The 14,134-nt window shown below is 45.3% G+C and overlaps 1 protein-coding gene across 1 annotated transcript in view; it reads right to left on the bottom strand.

The window, feature by feature from the left end:
* Window positions 1-6,801: 6,801 nt before the first annotated feature.
* Window positions 6,802-14,134, bottom strand: part of SLC35E3 (solute carrier family 35 member E3) — a 29,417-nt gene continuing 22,084 nt past the window's right edge. Inside the window, exon 5 of the mRNA XM_058425447.1 lies at window positions 6,802-14,130. Coding sequence (XP_058281430.1) covers window positions 14,046-14,130 — 85 coding nt within the window. The 3' untranslated portion in view covers window positions 6,802-14,045. The remainder of the gene's footprint in view (window positions 14,131-14,134) is intronic.

Raw genomic sequence — 14,134 nt, 5'->3', positions numbered from 1 at the left:
CATGTCACAAGTACACACATCATTGCCAGGCGGGATGGCTCAGGCCTGTAATCCCAGTGCTTTGGGAGGCTGAGGCAGGAGGATTGCTGGAGCCCAGGAGAGTGGCTTGAGACTGCAATGAGCTGTGATTGTGCCACTGCACTCCAACCTGGGGGTCAGAGACCCTGTCTCAAAAAATAAAAATAAAAAAAAACCCCGCAACAACAACAAAAAAGAAGTTCACCATCAACCAGTTTATTGATTTACCACCACTATCCTCTTGGCCAAGTATGAAAATATTTTAAGCATCAATTCGGCTGTGACCCTTAATTCATTAATTAAGTCATTTACTTTTAGAGATAGGGTCTCGCTATGTTGGCTAGGTTGGAGTGCAATGTCTATTCGAGGCATGACTGTAGTGCACTACATCCTTGAACTCCTGGGCTGAGGCGATCCTCCTACCTCAGCCTTTCAAGTAGCTGGCACCACAGGCTCACACCATCATACCCAGCAATTCATATATTTAACGAATATTTACTGGCAGAGTGCAAGGCATTTAAAATATAGCCTGATTAAAACATATATAACCTTTGCCTTTTTTGAGCTTGCAGTATAGTAAAGGAGAAATACAAGAAGCAAATAAATATATAATTGCAAACTGGGATGAGGCATTAGAAGGAAAAGAACTGAGTTCCTAAAAGAGAGACTAGCAAGGCTGATCTTGCTAGTCTGAAATCTGACTGAGATACCATGAGTAATGATCACTTGATTACTCAGAGAACTGCAGCATTTTGGTACAGCTGGTGGTATGTCAATATTTTCATGTTCATATCTGTGTCCTTGCATAACCTTTTAATATTTGGCCATGCTCTTTGGCCTCTCAATTGAAAGCTCTGTGGTGAAAGGCACTGTCTTCCACTTCTTCCTAATTTTCAGAGTATAATACAGGGTGCTGTATGCAGGACACACGCTCCTGACTGAATAAAAGACTATTTCTTTGAGTCTAATTAGTTGGGAAAGTCCCCTTGGTTAGATTGCTTTGCCTAAGAATTTTGTATTCCTAGCATCTCAGAGTGCCTGACAGCCAGGTGCAGTGGCTCATGCCTGTAATCCCAGCACTTTGGGAGGCTAAGGTGGGCAGATCATCTGCGGTCAGGAGTTTGAGACCAGCCTGGCCAACATGGTGAAACCCCATCTCTATTAAAAATACAAAAATTAGCCGGGCATGTTTGTAGGTACCTGTAATCCCAGCTACTTGGGAGGCTGAGACAGGAGAATCACTTGAACCCAGGAGGCGGAGGTAGCAGTGAGTTGAGATCACACCACTGCACTCCAGCCTGAGTGACAGAGCAAGACTATCTAAAAAAAAGAAAAGAAAAGAGTGCATGACATAATCAGTGCTCAATAAATATCTGTGGAATAGTGAATAAAAGACCAAATGGATGATTAATTTTTTCACTATACTGACATACCTATTTTATTTCATTTGGGATGAGGTCTTACTGTGTCAGCCAGGCTGGAGTGCAGTGGCACGATCATGGCTCACTGCATCCTTGACCTCCCCAGGCTCAGGTGATCCTCCCACCTCAATCTCCTGAGTAGCTGGGACCACAAGTGCATGCCACCATGCCCAGTTAATTTTTGTATTTTTTGTAGAGACAGGATTTTGCCATGTTGCCCAGGCTGGTCTTGAACTTTTGGGCTCAAGTGACCTTCCCATTTTAGCCTCCCAAAGTGCTGGGATTACAGGTGTGAGCCACTGCACCCAGCTGATATGCCTGTTTTCGTGTCCGGTTAAATCACTCATTTAATCATTTATTCAACAGATAATTATTGAACACATACTAAGAACCAGGCATTGTGCCAGTACTGGGGATACAAAGGTAAACAGAAACAGACAAGATCCTGCCCTTGTGGAACTTATACTCTAGTAAGTACTTTAAAGTCAGAGGTAGACTATTGATCAAGCAGATATAGTACCCTTTTTGGTGTCGAGAGAGAAAAGGAATGTGTCCATACCTTAATGCAACCATATAATTCCCAGAAGTTAGAGCAGGGCTCCCTCATGAGCAGAAGGTACAGTCTGTAATTAGGGCTGAGAAGCAGGTGGCTACGCCCTGGACTAGGGTTAGTCTCCTGGGTTTAGTCTCTTAGAAAGCAATGTGGTTTGCTGTTCTGTTGCAGTCCAGATGATGGAATGCCTACCACGAAGGAGCAAGCCCGACCTCAAGCGATAGAGACATTTTGAGCTAAGTTCCGTCCTTCACCCAGTGCCTGTGGATTGGAATGGTTGGAGTGGGTGAGAGCGGCCTGAGAGGAAGCAAAGCCGTGGAGATGCCACAATGTTAAGATTAAAGAGAAGGATCAGCACAAACACCTCAAGAATGTGACGTGGTGGGTGGTCTTATTTTCCTTGTTCCAGAGAGGGTTGCATTTTCCTACCAAAGCTGACAGCTGGGTTCCCTCACCCGTGAGGGTGATTGATGTTTATTCTTAGAGACAGAATTACATCCTTCTTGCCTGTCTGTGTAGATCTCACAATAGCCATCATACCCTTGTAACCCCCTTTTCGGACCATAATGGAAGTTAGAAAAGTCACACAATGTCCAACCTATATAGAGGAACTTGTCACAGAGTGGACTGTTCAGTTCCACAGTTCATTGTTGTTTGTTTATAACTCAATTAGAATCAGACAGAGGCTCAAAAAAGAAGCAATGCATCTATGACTGCTCAAATTGAGAGAGAAACTTTTCAGGGGAATTATTCACAAACTCCTTTTCACTGAGCTTATGGCTACTGTTCCTCCCTCAAATGATAGATTCCGACGAGGTGTCAGAATGGCTTTGATAGCTTCCGGTTCCCCAGACCTAAGGCAAAGAGGGATAAATAAGATCACACACACACACACACACACACTTTTATATGCATTAACGAGGCAGTTGTAATCCATTGAGTGATTTTCTCTAAAAGAGGCTTTAAAGATTATGAGTGTAGGTTCTGTGGCTGCACTGCACTGGTATTCTAGCTCTGACACCAGTTTCTGTAAAATGGGTTGTTGCAAGGGTTAAATATGTTAATATCATTTTTAATGATAATAACATGGAATCCTCACTGAAGGCAGTTTTTTTTATTCTGTTTGTTTGTTTGTTTGTTTTTCTGAAACGGAGTCTCGCTCTGTCGCCCAGGCTGGAGTGCAGTGGCGCGATCTCAGCTCTCTGCAACCTCCGCCTCCCAGGTTCAAGCAATTCCTCTGCCTCAGCCTTCTGAGTAGCTAGGATTACAGGCATGCACCATCATGGCCAGCTAATTTTGTATTTTTAGTAGAGATGGAGTTTCACCATGTTGGCCATGCTGGTCTCGAACTCTTGACCTCAGGTGATCCAACCGCCTCGGCCTCCCAAAGATTACAGGCATGAGCCACGGCCCCCAGCCTTGAAGGCGTTTTAAGGGCCATAAAAATCCTGTTGTTATCTAGCCTGACTGCTCTCATTCTTGTTTTCCAAATGCCAAGATCATTCCTGCCTCAGACTTTTTTCCTTGTTGTGTCATCTTTCCAGAAACTTCTTCCTAGTTTTGTGCATGGCAGACCTAGTTTTTCATCCTTGAGCTTTGGGCTCAGATGTCACTTCCTTAGGGAAGTCTTTCAAAAGCCGCACCCCCCCGACCCCCCAACCCCTAGTTTATCCATCACATTCCCTTTGTTTATTTTCTTCATGGACCCAATCATACTCTGAAGTCATCTTAGTCATTTCTCTACTTGTTAAATGTTTGTCTTCTTAAGCTCCATGAGGGCAGGGACCTTGTGATCTTGTTTACCATGACATCCTAAAAGCTTAGGGCAGCCATTCCCAAAGTGTAGTTCATGGACCCCCAAAAAGGTCTCATGAGGTCAGAGCTCTCATAATAAAAGATTTTACTTGCTTTTTGCACTTTTTGGACCTTTGCATGATGGCACAAAAGCAATGGCAGGTAAAACTGTTGTTACCTTGGCATGAATCAAAGCCGTGGCACCAGTTTTATTAGCAGTCATTGTTCATCACTATGTACTCAACAGTTTAAAAAGCCAGTTTTTCTTAAAATTCACTGAAGAACGTCCTTGAAGCAGTCATAGTTATTAATTTTATTTAGTCTTGATCCTTGAGTGCACATCTTTTTAGTACTCTGTATGATACAATGGAAAGCACATATAAGCACTTCTGCACACCAAAGTATATACATTGGTTATCTCAAGAATAACCTTTCTAGAGATTGAATTCTGTGCTGCAGTACACTGCTTTTTTCATGGAACACCATTTTTTCTTGAAAGAACAACAGTAAACTATGGACAAGAGCATAGAACTAAAGACTTGGATATGAGAATTATCAGCTTAGAGACGATAAGGACAATGTCTAAACTGTGTGCAACACTGCTTTACCCACTGGGGACAGATAAGTTTTTTGCTCTCACAGAGCTACTAAGAGAATAAAGAAAGAGTAGAGGTCAGAATCATGGTTTGTTGAATATTTGAAGCTGAGAGGCTTTGAGGAGAAAAGTAGGAATGAAACAACTTTAGAAAACATAGTAATGAGGCCGGGTATGGTGATTCACTCCTATAATCCCAGCACTTTGGGAGGCCGAAGCAGGCAGATCGCCTGAGCTCAGGAGTTCAAGATGAGCCTAGGCAACATGGAGAAACCCCATCTCTACCAAAAGAAATACAAAAAATTAACCTGGCATGGTGGCGCATGCCTGTGGTCCCAGCTACTTGGAAGGTTGAGGTGGCAGGATCATTTGAGCCTGGGAGGTAGAGATTGCAGTGAACCGAGATCATGCCACTGCACCCCATTTTGGGCAACGGAGTGAGAACTTGTCTCAAAAAAAGAAGGCAAGGCAAGGCAAGACAGGGCAGGGCAAGGCAGGGCAAGGCAGGGCAAGGCAGGGCAAGGCAAGGCAACACATTAATGAAAGAAACATCTCTGTAGCACAGTATTTGTTTATTATCAGCAAAACAGAATAGTCATGGGATCGCCAAGCTAAAATGTAGAAACAATCCTGTTATAACTGTAGCTATAAAGGTTTTATTCAGCAAACTGATTGTACTTATACAAATAAAGGATCTTGTTTTTTCCCTTTTTGAGAGAATCTTCAGCATGGGAACATTCAGAATTAATTGCCCAGTGCCAATATGACAGATATTCCTAATTACAAATACCTTGCCAAATTTACAATGAGAATGATGATTAATTTGTGTCACATAGATTTTTTTATTCATTCCCAAAGTGATTTAAGTTTACGTCACAATCACAAATCTTATACTTTCAAAAATAATGCTCTTAATAAACTCATCCTGAATTTTTCTTCCCCAAAGACATCCACACCAACCACAGCATAAACAAGACTTTCCCACTTTTCCCCTTACTGCTGTGAGTAGCATTCATTCAGTGTCAGCCCCAGGTCTGCCTCTGTTCCCTGTGAATCAATGCTCTGTCTAAAAGGCAGGCGTTGGTGGAAACAGACCTCCTTGTCATAGACTGAAGGGCAGCAAACTACATTCCTTCAGCCTTAGGCCTGATGGAGAAAATGCTTCAAATCACGAGAGATAAGGCTCTCAGAAAAGCATGCGGACATTTTAAAAAATCTTGACTAAAAAGCGTGACTAGCTGGGCGCGGTGGCTCATGCCTGTAATCCCAACTCTGGGAGGCCGAGGCAGGCAGATCACCTGAGGTCAGGAGTTCGAGACCAGCCTGATCAACATGGAGAAACCCTGTCTCTACTAAAAATACAAAATTAGCCAGGCATAGTGGTGCATGCCTATAATCCCAGCTACTTGGGTGGCTGAGGCAGGAGAATCGCTTGAACCCAGCAGGCGGAGGTTGCGGTGAGCCCAGATCATGCCATTGCACTCCAGCCTGGGCAACAAGAGTGAAACTCCGTCTCAAAAAAAAAAAAAAAAAAAAAGTGTGACTAGGCCAGGCAGGACGGCTCACGCCTGTAATCCCAGCACTTTGAGAGGCCAAGGCAGGCAGATCTCTTGAGCTGAAGGTTTCAAGACCAGACAGGGCAACATGGTGAAACCCCGTCTCTACAAACAAAATATAAAAAAATTAGCCAGGTGTGGTGGTGCATGCCTGTAGTCCCAGCTACTTGGGAGGCTGAGGCAGGAGTATCACTTCAGCCTGGGAGGTCGAGGCTGCAGTGAGCCATGTTTGTGACACTGCACTCCAGCTTGGGTGACAAAGTCAGACCCTGTCTCAAAAAAATACAAAATAAATTAAAAAGCTTGATTTTAGAAATTGTTAAGATTTAAAAATAAAAATTTTGAGCAAATTTCAATAAAAAAAAACTGGTCTGGGATAACCAGATATCCTGCATTTTAGAAATAATATTAGAAACTGGGGCCAGGGAAATGACTTAAAATGTCCTCTTCATCCCTCCCTCTATGCTTCACAGCATAACCCTATTTATCTACTTATTTTTAATTTAATTTAATTTTACTTTTAGAGTCAGGGTCTCACTTTGTTGCCCAGGCTGGAGTGCAGTGGCACAGTCATGGCTCACTATAACCTCAAACTCTTGGGCTCGCCGGGCGCGGTGGCTCACGCTTGTAATCCCAGCACTTTGGGAGGCCGAGGCGGGCGGATCACGAGGTCAGGAGATCGAGACCATCCTGGCTAACAAGGTGAAACCCCGTCTCTACTAAAAATACAAAAAAATTAGCCGGGCGTGGACTACCGGAGGCTGAGGCAGGAGAAGGTGAACCAGGAGGCGGACTTGCATACCGAGATTGCCCACTGCACCACCTGGCAAAGCAAAAAAAAAAACTCTTGGGCTCAGGCAATCCTCTGCCTCATCTTCCCAAGTAGCTGGGATTACAGGTGTCTACCACCATGCCCGGCTAATTTTATAAAATTTTTTATAGAGACGGGGCTCTTGCTGTGTTGCTCAGGTCTTGAACTCCTGGCCTCAAGTGCACCTCCTGCCTTGGCCTCCCAAAACACTAGGATTACAGATGCAGGCCACTGTACCTGGCCCGCATATTTATTAATCACATTTTATTCATTCATTCATTTAACTTTCCTGGAAGTTTTGCAAATGGCTTCCTCAATTCCCCCTTGGTAAGCTTTTTTCCTTCTCAAACCATGCTTATATCCTTTCTGGCTCCAGCCACATATTTTGGGTCAGACAGTCCAGTCCTAGCACTGTACTTTTAATATCACCTGGAGCGACTTCAGAGACTTCTTTGAAGCCACAAGACCGTCTGGTTCAATACCAATATTTTGAAATCTAATGACTCACTAATCTAGAACATTCTCAACATTAAATTTCTTAAAGATGGTTTAAATACTTTTTAAATTTAAATAAATGTACAGAAAACAAACATCTTTTCATTTAAAACCTACCAAATATAGCCACACATGGTAGGGCATACCTATAGTCCCAGTTACTCAGGTGGCTGAGGCAGGAGGATTACTTGAGCCGAGGAGTTCAGGGCTGCAGTGCACTAGGATTGTGCCTGCAAAAAGCCACTGCGCTCCAGCGTCGGCCACAGAGAAAGACCTAGTTTTTTGTTTTTGTTTTTGTTTTTGAGACAGTCTTGTTCTGTCACCCAGGCTGGAATGCAGTCTGGAGTGCAGTGGCTCATTGCAACCTCCACCTCCTGGGTTCAAGCGATTCTCCTGCCTCAGCCTCCCAAGTAGCTGGGATTACAGGGGCACGCCACCACGCCCAGCTAACTTTTGTATTTTTAGTAGAGATGGAGTTTCGCCATGCTGGCCAGGCTGGTCTCAAACTCCTGGGCTCAAGTGATTCACCTACCTTGGCTTCCCAAAGTGCTGCGATTACAGGCGTGAGCCACTGCATCCAGCCACAAGACTCAGTTTCTTTTCTTTCTTTTTTGGAGATGGAGTTTTGCTCTTTTGTCCAGGCTGGAGTGAAGTGGTGTGACCATGGTTCACTGCAACCTCCGCTCCCCCAGTTCAAGCAATTCTCCTGCCTCAGCCTCCCAAGTAGCTGGGATTATAGGCACCCACTACTACGCCCAGCTAATTTTTGTATTTTTAGTAGAGACGAGGTTTCGCCATGTTGACTAGGCTGGTCTCAAACTCCTGACCTCAGGTGATCCACCCGCTTCGGCCTTGCAAAGTGCTGGGATTACAGGCGTGAGTCACCACGCCTGGCCCCAAGACCCTGTTTCTAAAAAACAAAATAAAAAATAAATCTTCCAACTATTTATAATATGACCTCTGTTCATCTTTACTGTTATAAACATTCCTCAGGTACTTGAAAGGAGTGTGTGTTCTATGCTTGTTGAGTACAGATAACCTATTAGACAAGGTTACTAACTTCCCTGTTGCCTGCTCTATCATCTCTACTAGAAGTATTTAAAATCCAATTTTCCTTTTAATTTTCATGCTGTTTTCTGGGTTGTTCATGATTGCTATGTTCGTGGTGGATTGTTCTTTAAAAAAAAAAAATCTTGATCCTATTAATACTTTTTGCCTCAAATTCTATTTTGTCTGCTATTGATATTACTACCCCAAATCCCCTACCACGCCCTTTTTTTGAGACAGGATCTCACTCTGTCACTCAGGCTGGAGTGCAGTTCACCATCACAGTGGCTCATTGCAGCCTCGACCTCCCTGGGCTTGGGTGATCCTCCCACCTCAGCCTCCCAAGTAGCTGGGATCACAGGCACATACCACCATACCTGCCTAATTTTTGTACTTTTATAGAGTTGGGGTTTCACCATGTTGGCCAGGCTGGTCTGAAACTCCTGATCTCAAGTGATCCGTCCACCTTGGCCTCCCAAAGTGCTGGGATTATAGGCATGAGCCACCACACCCAGCTGGCAGCAAACTGTTTATGGACTGGCACTGGGGCCCAGACCCTACCTTGAGTGGTACTGGTCTAGAGGACTTATTAATTGCATGATCTAGGAGTAGTTCATAAATTCTGTGATGGTCATTCTTTAGGTGAACTCCGTTTCTAGCAGATTCTAGATAAGCAGCATGACTTCCTCTGATTCTCTGACACCTGAGGGTGGGGAAATTCAGACTGTCCCACTTGGGTTGTGCATCTTCACACTGGGGAAGAGGGTGAGGCCAAAGTTGTGTTGGGAGATACATATGAAATTCAAGAGCTCCATGGTAACAGCCCTTGTCTTTCCTCTCTGGGGCCACACAGTGCAGCGTGGGGAGAGGAGTGGGCAGAAGGAATGTCAGCGTTTCCTTGGCAAAATCTCTTGAGTTTCAGAACAGCAGTGAGATTTTGGAGGTATGAGAGAGTCACGGGTTTGACATCCCTATGAGGAATGCTATTTGAGTACAAGCAGTGGATGTCCTCATGATGTTATGATTTCAGAAAAATAGCCCTGTGCTTGGCTGAAAAGTTCTGCATTCAATAACTCCACGCCAATAAGCAGCCATTTCCTCCCAGCACACAGTTGCTCACCCATGTCCATGGTTCTATGGTCCTATGGCACTGGGAGGCCTCTGATGCAGCTGTCTCCCACTATGGTCTTAGGAAGTTCCTGGAACATTATTAGAGTGAGTTTTTCCTAGATCTACTTACTGAATACCTGTTGAACTTTCACACTGATGGCCAGTTCCAAGACTTAAGCGTGACCTTGCAACCATTGGTGATAGTGCTTTCTTGATCTGCTGACTCAACTTGAAGCAGAACTGGGGGTACTACTAGGAATGAGGGGTGACTAGGGCTGGGGCTGGGGCAAGGGGTATATTGGGTAACTGAGGATGACCAGTGTCAGAGAGCACAAAGACGATGGTGAAGGGCAGGTAGGCCACCTCCCACTTGGTGGGAAAGTCTGTTCCTGGCTGGAACTGGTTCATTCATTCCAAGCCAACAATAGCTCCAGGTTTGGATGCCATTTATGAATCTACATGCCACCAGACCAGTCCCTGTCTTCCACATACCCCACTCTCTGGAGTTTGGAAAAATGGCAGGGGTGGGGCTAGCTACTAGTCTTTTTTTTTTTTTTTTTTGAGACACAGTTTCATTCTGTCATCCAGGCTGGAGTGCAGTGGCATGATCTCAGCTCACTGCAACCTCCGCCTCCCGGGTTCAAGCGATTCTCATGCCTTAGCTTTCAGAGTAGCTGGGACTACAGGTGCACACCACCACAGCCGGCTAATTTTTCTTTTTTTTTTTTTTTTGAGACAGAGTCTCACTCTGTCTCCCAGGCTGGAGTGCAGTGACATGATCTCGGCTCACTGCAACCTACGTCACCAGGGTTCACGTGAGTCTCCTGCCTCAGCCTCCTGAGTGAGTAGCTGGGATTACAGGCGCCCGCCACCACGTCCAGCTAATTTTTTATTTTTAGTAGAGATTGGGTTTCACCATGTTGGCCAGGCTGGTCTCCAACTCCTGACCTCAAGTGATCCACCTGCCTTGGCCTCCCAAAGCGCTGGGATTACAGGCGTGAATCACCATGCCTGGCCTTTTTTTTTTTTTTTCTTTTTTTGAGACAGAGTTTTGCTCTTGTCACCCAGGCTGGAGTGTAATGGTGCGATCTTGGCTCACTGAAACCTCTGCCTCCCAGGTTCAAGCGATTCTCCTGCCTCAGCCTCCTAAGCATCTGGGATTACAGGCACACGCCACCATGCCCGGCTAATTTTTGTATTTTTTTTTTTTTTTTTTTTTTTGAGATGGAGTCTCGCTCTGTCGCCCAGGCTGGAGTGCAGTGGTGCAATCTCGGCTCACTGCAAGCTCCGCCTCCTGAGTTCACGCCATTCTCCTGCCTCAGCCTCTCCGAATAGCTGGGACTACAGGCGCCCGCCACCACACCCGGCTAATTTTTTTTTTTTTTTGTATTTTTTTAGTAGAGACGGTGTTTCACTGTGGTCTCAATCTCCTGACCTCGTGATCCGCCTGCCTCGGCCTCCCAAAGTGCTGGGATTACAAGCATGAGCCACCGCAACCAGCCAATTTTTGTATTTTTAATAGAGACGGGGTTTCACCATGTTGGCCAGGATGGTCTCCAACTCCTGACCTCAAGTGATCCTCCTGCCTTGGCCTCCCAAAGTGCTGGGATTACAGGTGTGAGCTACCAAGTCTGGCCCCCCTTTTTTTTTTTGAGACAGAGTTTCGCTCGTCACCCAGGCTGGAGTGTAATGGCGTGATTTCAGCTTACTGCAACCTCTGCCTCTCGGGTTCAAGCCATTCTCCTGCCTCAGCCTCCTGAGCAGCTGGGATTACAGGCACATGCCACCATGCCCAGCTAATTTTTGTATTTTTAGTAGAGACAGGGTTTCACCATGTTGGCCAGGCTGGTCTCGAACTCCTGACCTCAGGTGATGCATCTGCCTCAGCCTCCCAAAGTGCTGGGATTACAGGCGTGAGCCACCACACCAGGCCCTATTTTTATTTTTAACCAGTGCTGTAGTTTGAATATTTGTCTCCTCCAAAACTCATCTGGAAACATCCCCAATGTGGCAATATTGAGAGATGGTGCCTTTAAGAGGTGATTGGGTCATGAGGGCTCTGCCCAGTGAGACTGGTGGCTTTATAAGAAGAGGAAGAGAGACTTGAGCTATCATGCTCAAGCCCCTCACCATGTGAGGCCCTCCGCCACCCTGGGACTCTGCAGAGAGTTCCCAGGAACAAGAAGTCTCTCACCAGATGCGGCCCCTGTACCTTGGACTTCTCAGCCTCCATTACTGTAAGAAATAAGTTCCTTTTCTTTATAAATGACTCAGTTTCAGGTATTCTGTTCTATGCAACAGAAAATGGACTAAGACAACGAGTTCACTTAGTTGTTGCTTCCTGATTTCCAAAGTCCAACAGACAGAGCAGGTCCTCCATTCTTGCCCCTTTTTACCCCAAATGCTCATTGGCATTCTTGCAGCTACAAGTAATAATTAAAAGTGGCTAAGCCAGGCTGGCGTGGTTGCTCACGCCTGTAATATCAGCACTTTGGGAGGCTGAGGCAGGAAGATCACTTGAACCCAGGAGTGAGACCAGCCGGGGCAACATGGCAACACTCTGTCTCTAATTATTATTATTTTTTTAAGTGAGTAAGCCAAATAGGGGTTTACTTTTCATCTAGAACAAGAAGCCATGTTGGTCAGGCTGGTCTCAAACTCCTGGGCTCAAGTGATACACCCACCTCAGCCTCCCAAAGTGTTGGGATTATGCGTCAGCCACCGCACCCGGCCACAAGACCCAATTTCTTTCTTTTCTTTTTTTTTTTTTTTTAAAGAGATAGGGCATCTAATGGCATTGTTTTAGCTGCTCAACACTTTTTTTTTTTGCTTGTTTTTGTTTGTTTGTTTTGTTTGTTTTTGAGACAGGGTCTCCCTCTGTTGCCCAGCATATAGTGCAGTGGCATGATCATGGCTCACTGCAGCCTCGACCTCCCAGGATCAGGCAATCCTTCTGCTTCAGCTTCTTGAGTAGCTGAGACCAGAGTGCACGCCAATATACCTAATTTTTTTTTTTTTTGAGACGGAGTTTCACTCTTGTTGCCCAGGCTGGAGTGCAATGGCGTGGTCTCAGCTCACCGCAACCTCTGCCTCCCTGGTTCAAGCGATTCTCCTGTCTCAGCCTGTGGAGTAGCTGGGATTACAGGCATGCGCCACCACGCCTGGCTAATTTTGTATTTTTAGTAGAGACAGGGTTTCTCCATGTTGGTCAGGCTGGTCTCGAACTCCTGACCTCAGGTGATCCACCCACCTCGGCCTTCCAAGGTGCTGGGATTACAGGTGTGAACCACCACACCTGGCCACCTGACTACTTTTTAAGTTATTCACAGAGAACAGGTTTTGCCATGTTGCCCAGGCTGGTCTCAAACTCCTGGGCTCAAATGATCCTCCTCCCTCGGCCTCCCAAAGTGCTGGGGTTACAGATGTGCCACTGTGCCTGGTCAGCTCACCGCTTTCAGATCTGGCTCTCTTCACCTCTCTTTTATAGTCATAAGCTGATTAGCACAATTCTAGACATCTGCAGCTACATTTAAGGAAGGAGGTGGTAATAGACACTACTAGCCACATCTGTCCCTTTTAATCAGGATACCCTAGAAATCCTCAGCAGACTTTGAATTATGTGCCATTGGTGAGATGTCATATGATCATCCCTCTACAAGGCAACAAGGTAAAAAGAGAATTTAGCATTTCTAGCCTCTAGAGTGGAGATGAACGAAGAATAGCAATGGGCGTTTGCTTAGGAAACCAACTGTGCCTTACAACATTTTTGCACTTTTTTCTGTATAATTTTGTGTTAAATCATATAAAAATGCTGATCCTAACAAATATGGTCAATGAGTCACACCATAATTCTCTAAGAACTCCAGTCCAAAAAGGTTAATCTTGCTTTTTAACTCCAGGCGTGGTGTTTCACAGCTGTAATTTTAGCACTTTGGGAGGCAGAAGCAAGAGGATCACTTGAGGCCAGGAGCTGGAGACCAGCCTGGCAACATAGCAAGACCCCGTCTCTACAAAAAATAAAATTATCTGGGCCTGTTGGTGCACACCTGTAGTCCCAGCTACTCAGAAGGCTGAGGTGGGAGGATCACTTGAGCCTAGGAATTCGAGGCTGCAGTGAGCTGTGATTGCACCACTGCACTCCAGCCTGGGTGACAGAGCGAGAACCCATCTCTAAAACAAAACAAAATAAAATAAAAACAAAACAAAACTCCAAGCAGAGAAAGACTTGAAGAGTCAGATGAGCCTGATGATTCTTAAAGGAAATCCTTATTGTGATTCCAGGAGATTCCATCTCCTCAATAGAGTAATTGATTTTGAGCCTCCCATCTCCTGAATTAAGGCCCACCCATCCCTATCCTGCACTGAACTGTAGACTCTTTTTTACTTCCTTACAAAAGTTTATTCTTAAATGTACAACAGACTCCAAGACGACACTTTATTGTAGCTATAGGTGGCAAAAGATGTTATGGCAGAGAATCCAGGTGTTTAAATAGGAATGGAGTCAAGGGTCACCGCCCCAAGCACAGATAAAATTTATTTTTTGCCAGATTTCTTTAATTCCACCTGTGGCTGGCAGGGGCTGGTGGCGGGGGGGGGTTTCACTTTTAGCTCCTCTTTTTGTTTCTGCTTGAACGTCCCATCTTCCTTATCCACCCCCTTGACCTGCTTCTCGAGCTTTCTCAGGGCTTCTTGCCACCTTTGCAGCTGTACATGGCACCTGCCATAGGGCTCTAA

This window comes from Hylobates moloch, unplaced genomic scaffold, assembly GCF_009828535.3.
Source record: "Hylobates moloch isolate HMO894 unplaced genomic scaffold, HMol_V3 SCAFFOLD_12, whole genome shotgun sequence".
NCBI classification, from domain to species: domain Eukaryota; kingdom Metazoa; phylum Chordata; class Mammalia; order Primates; family Hylobatidae; genus Hylobates; species Hylobates moloch.
Note: the sequence above shows the minus strand (reverse complement) of the source record. Positions and strands in the feature narration are given on the sequence as shown.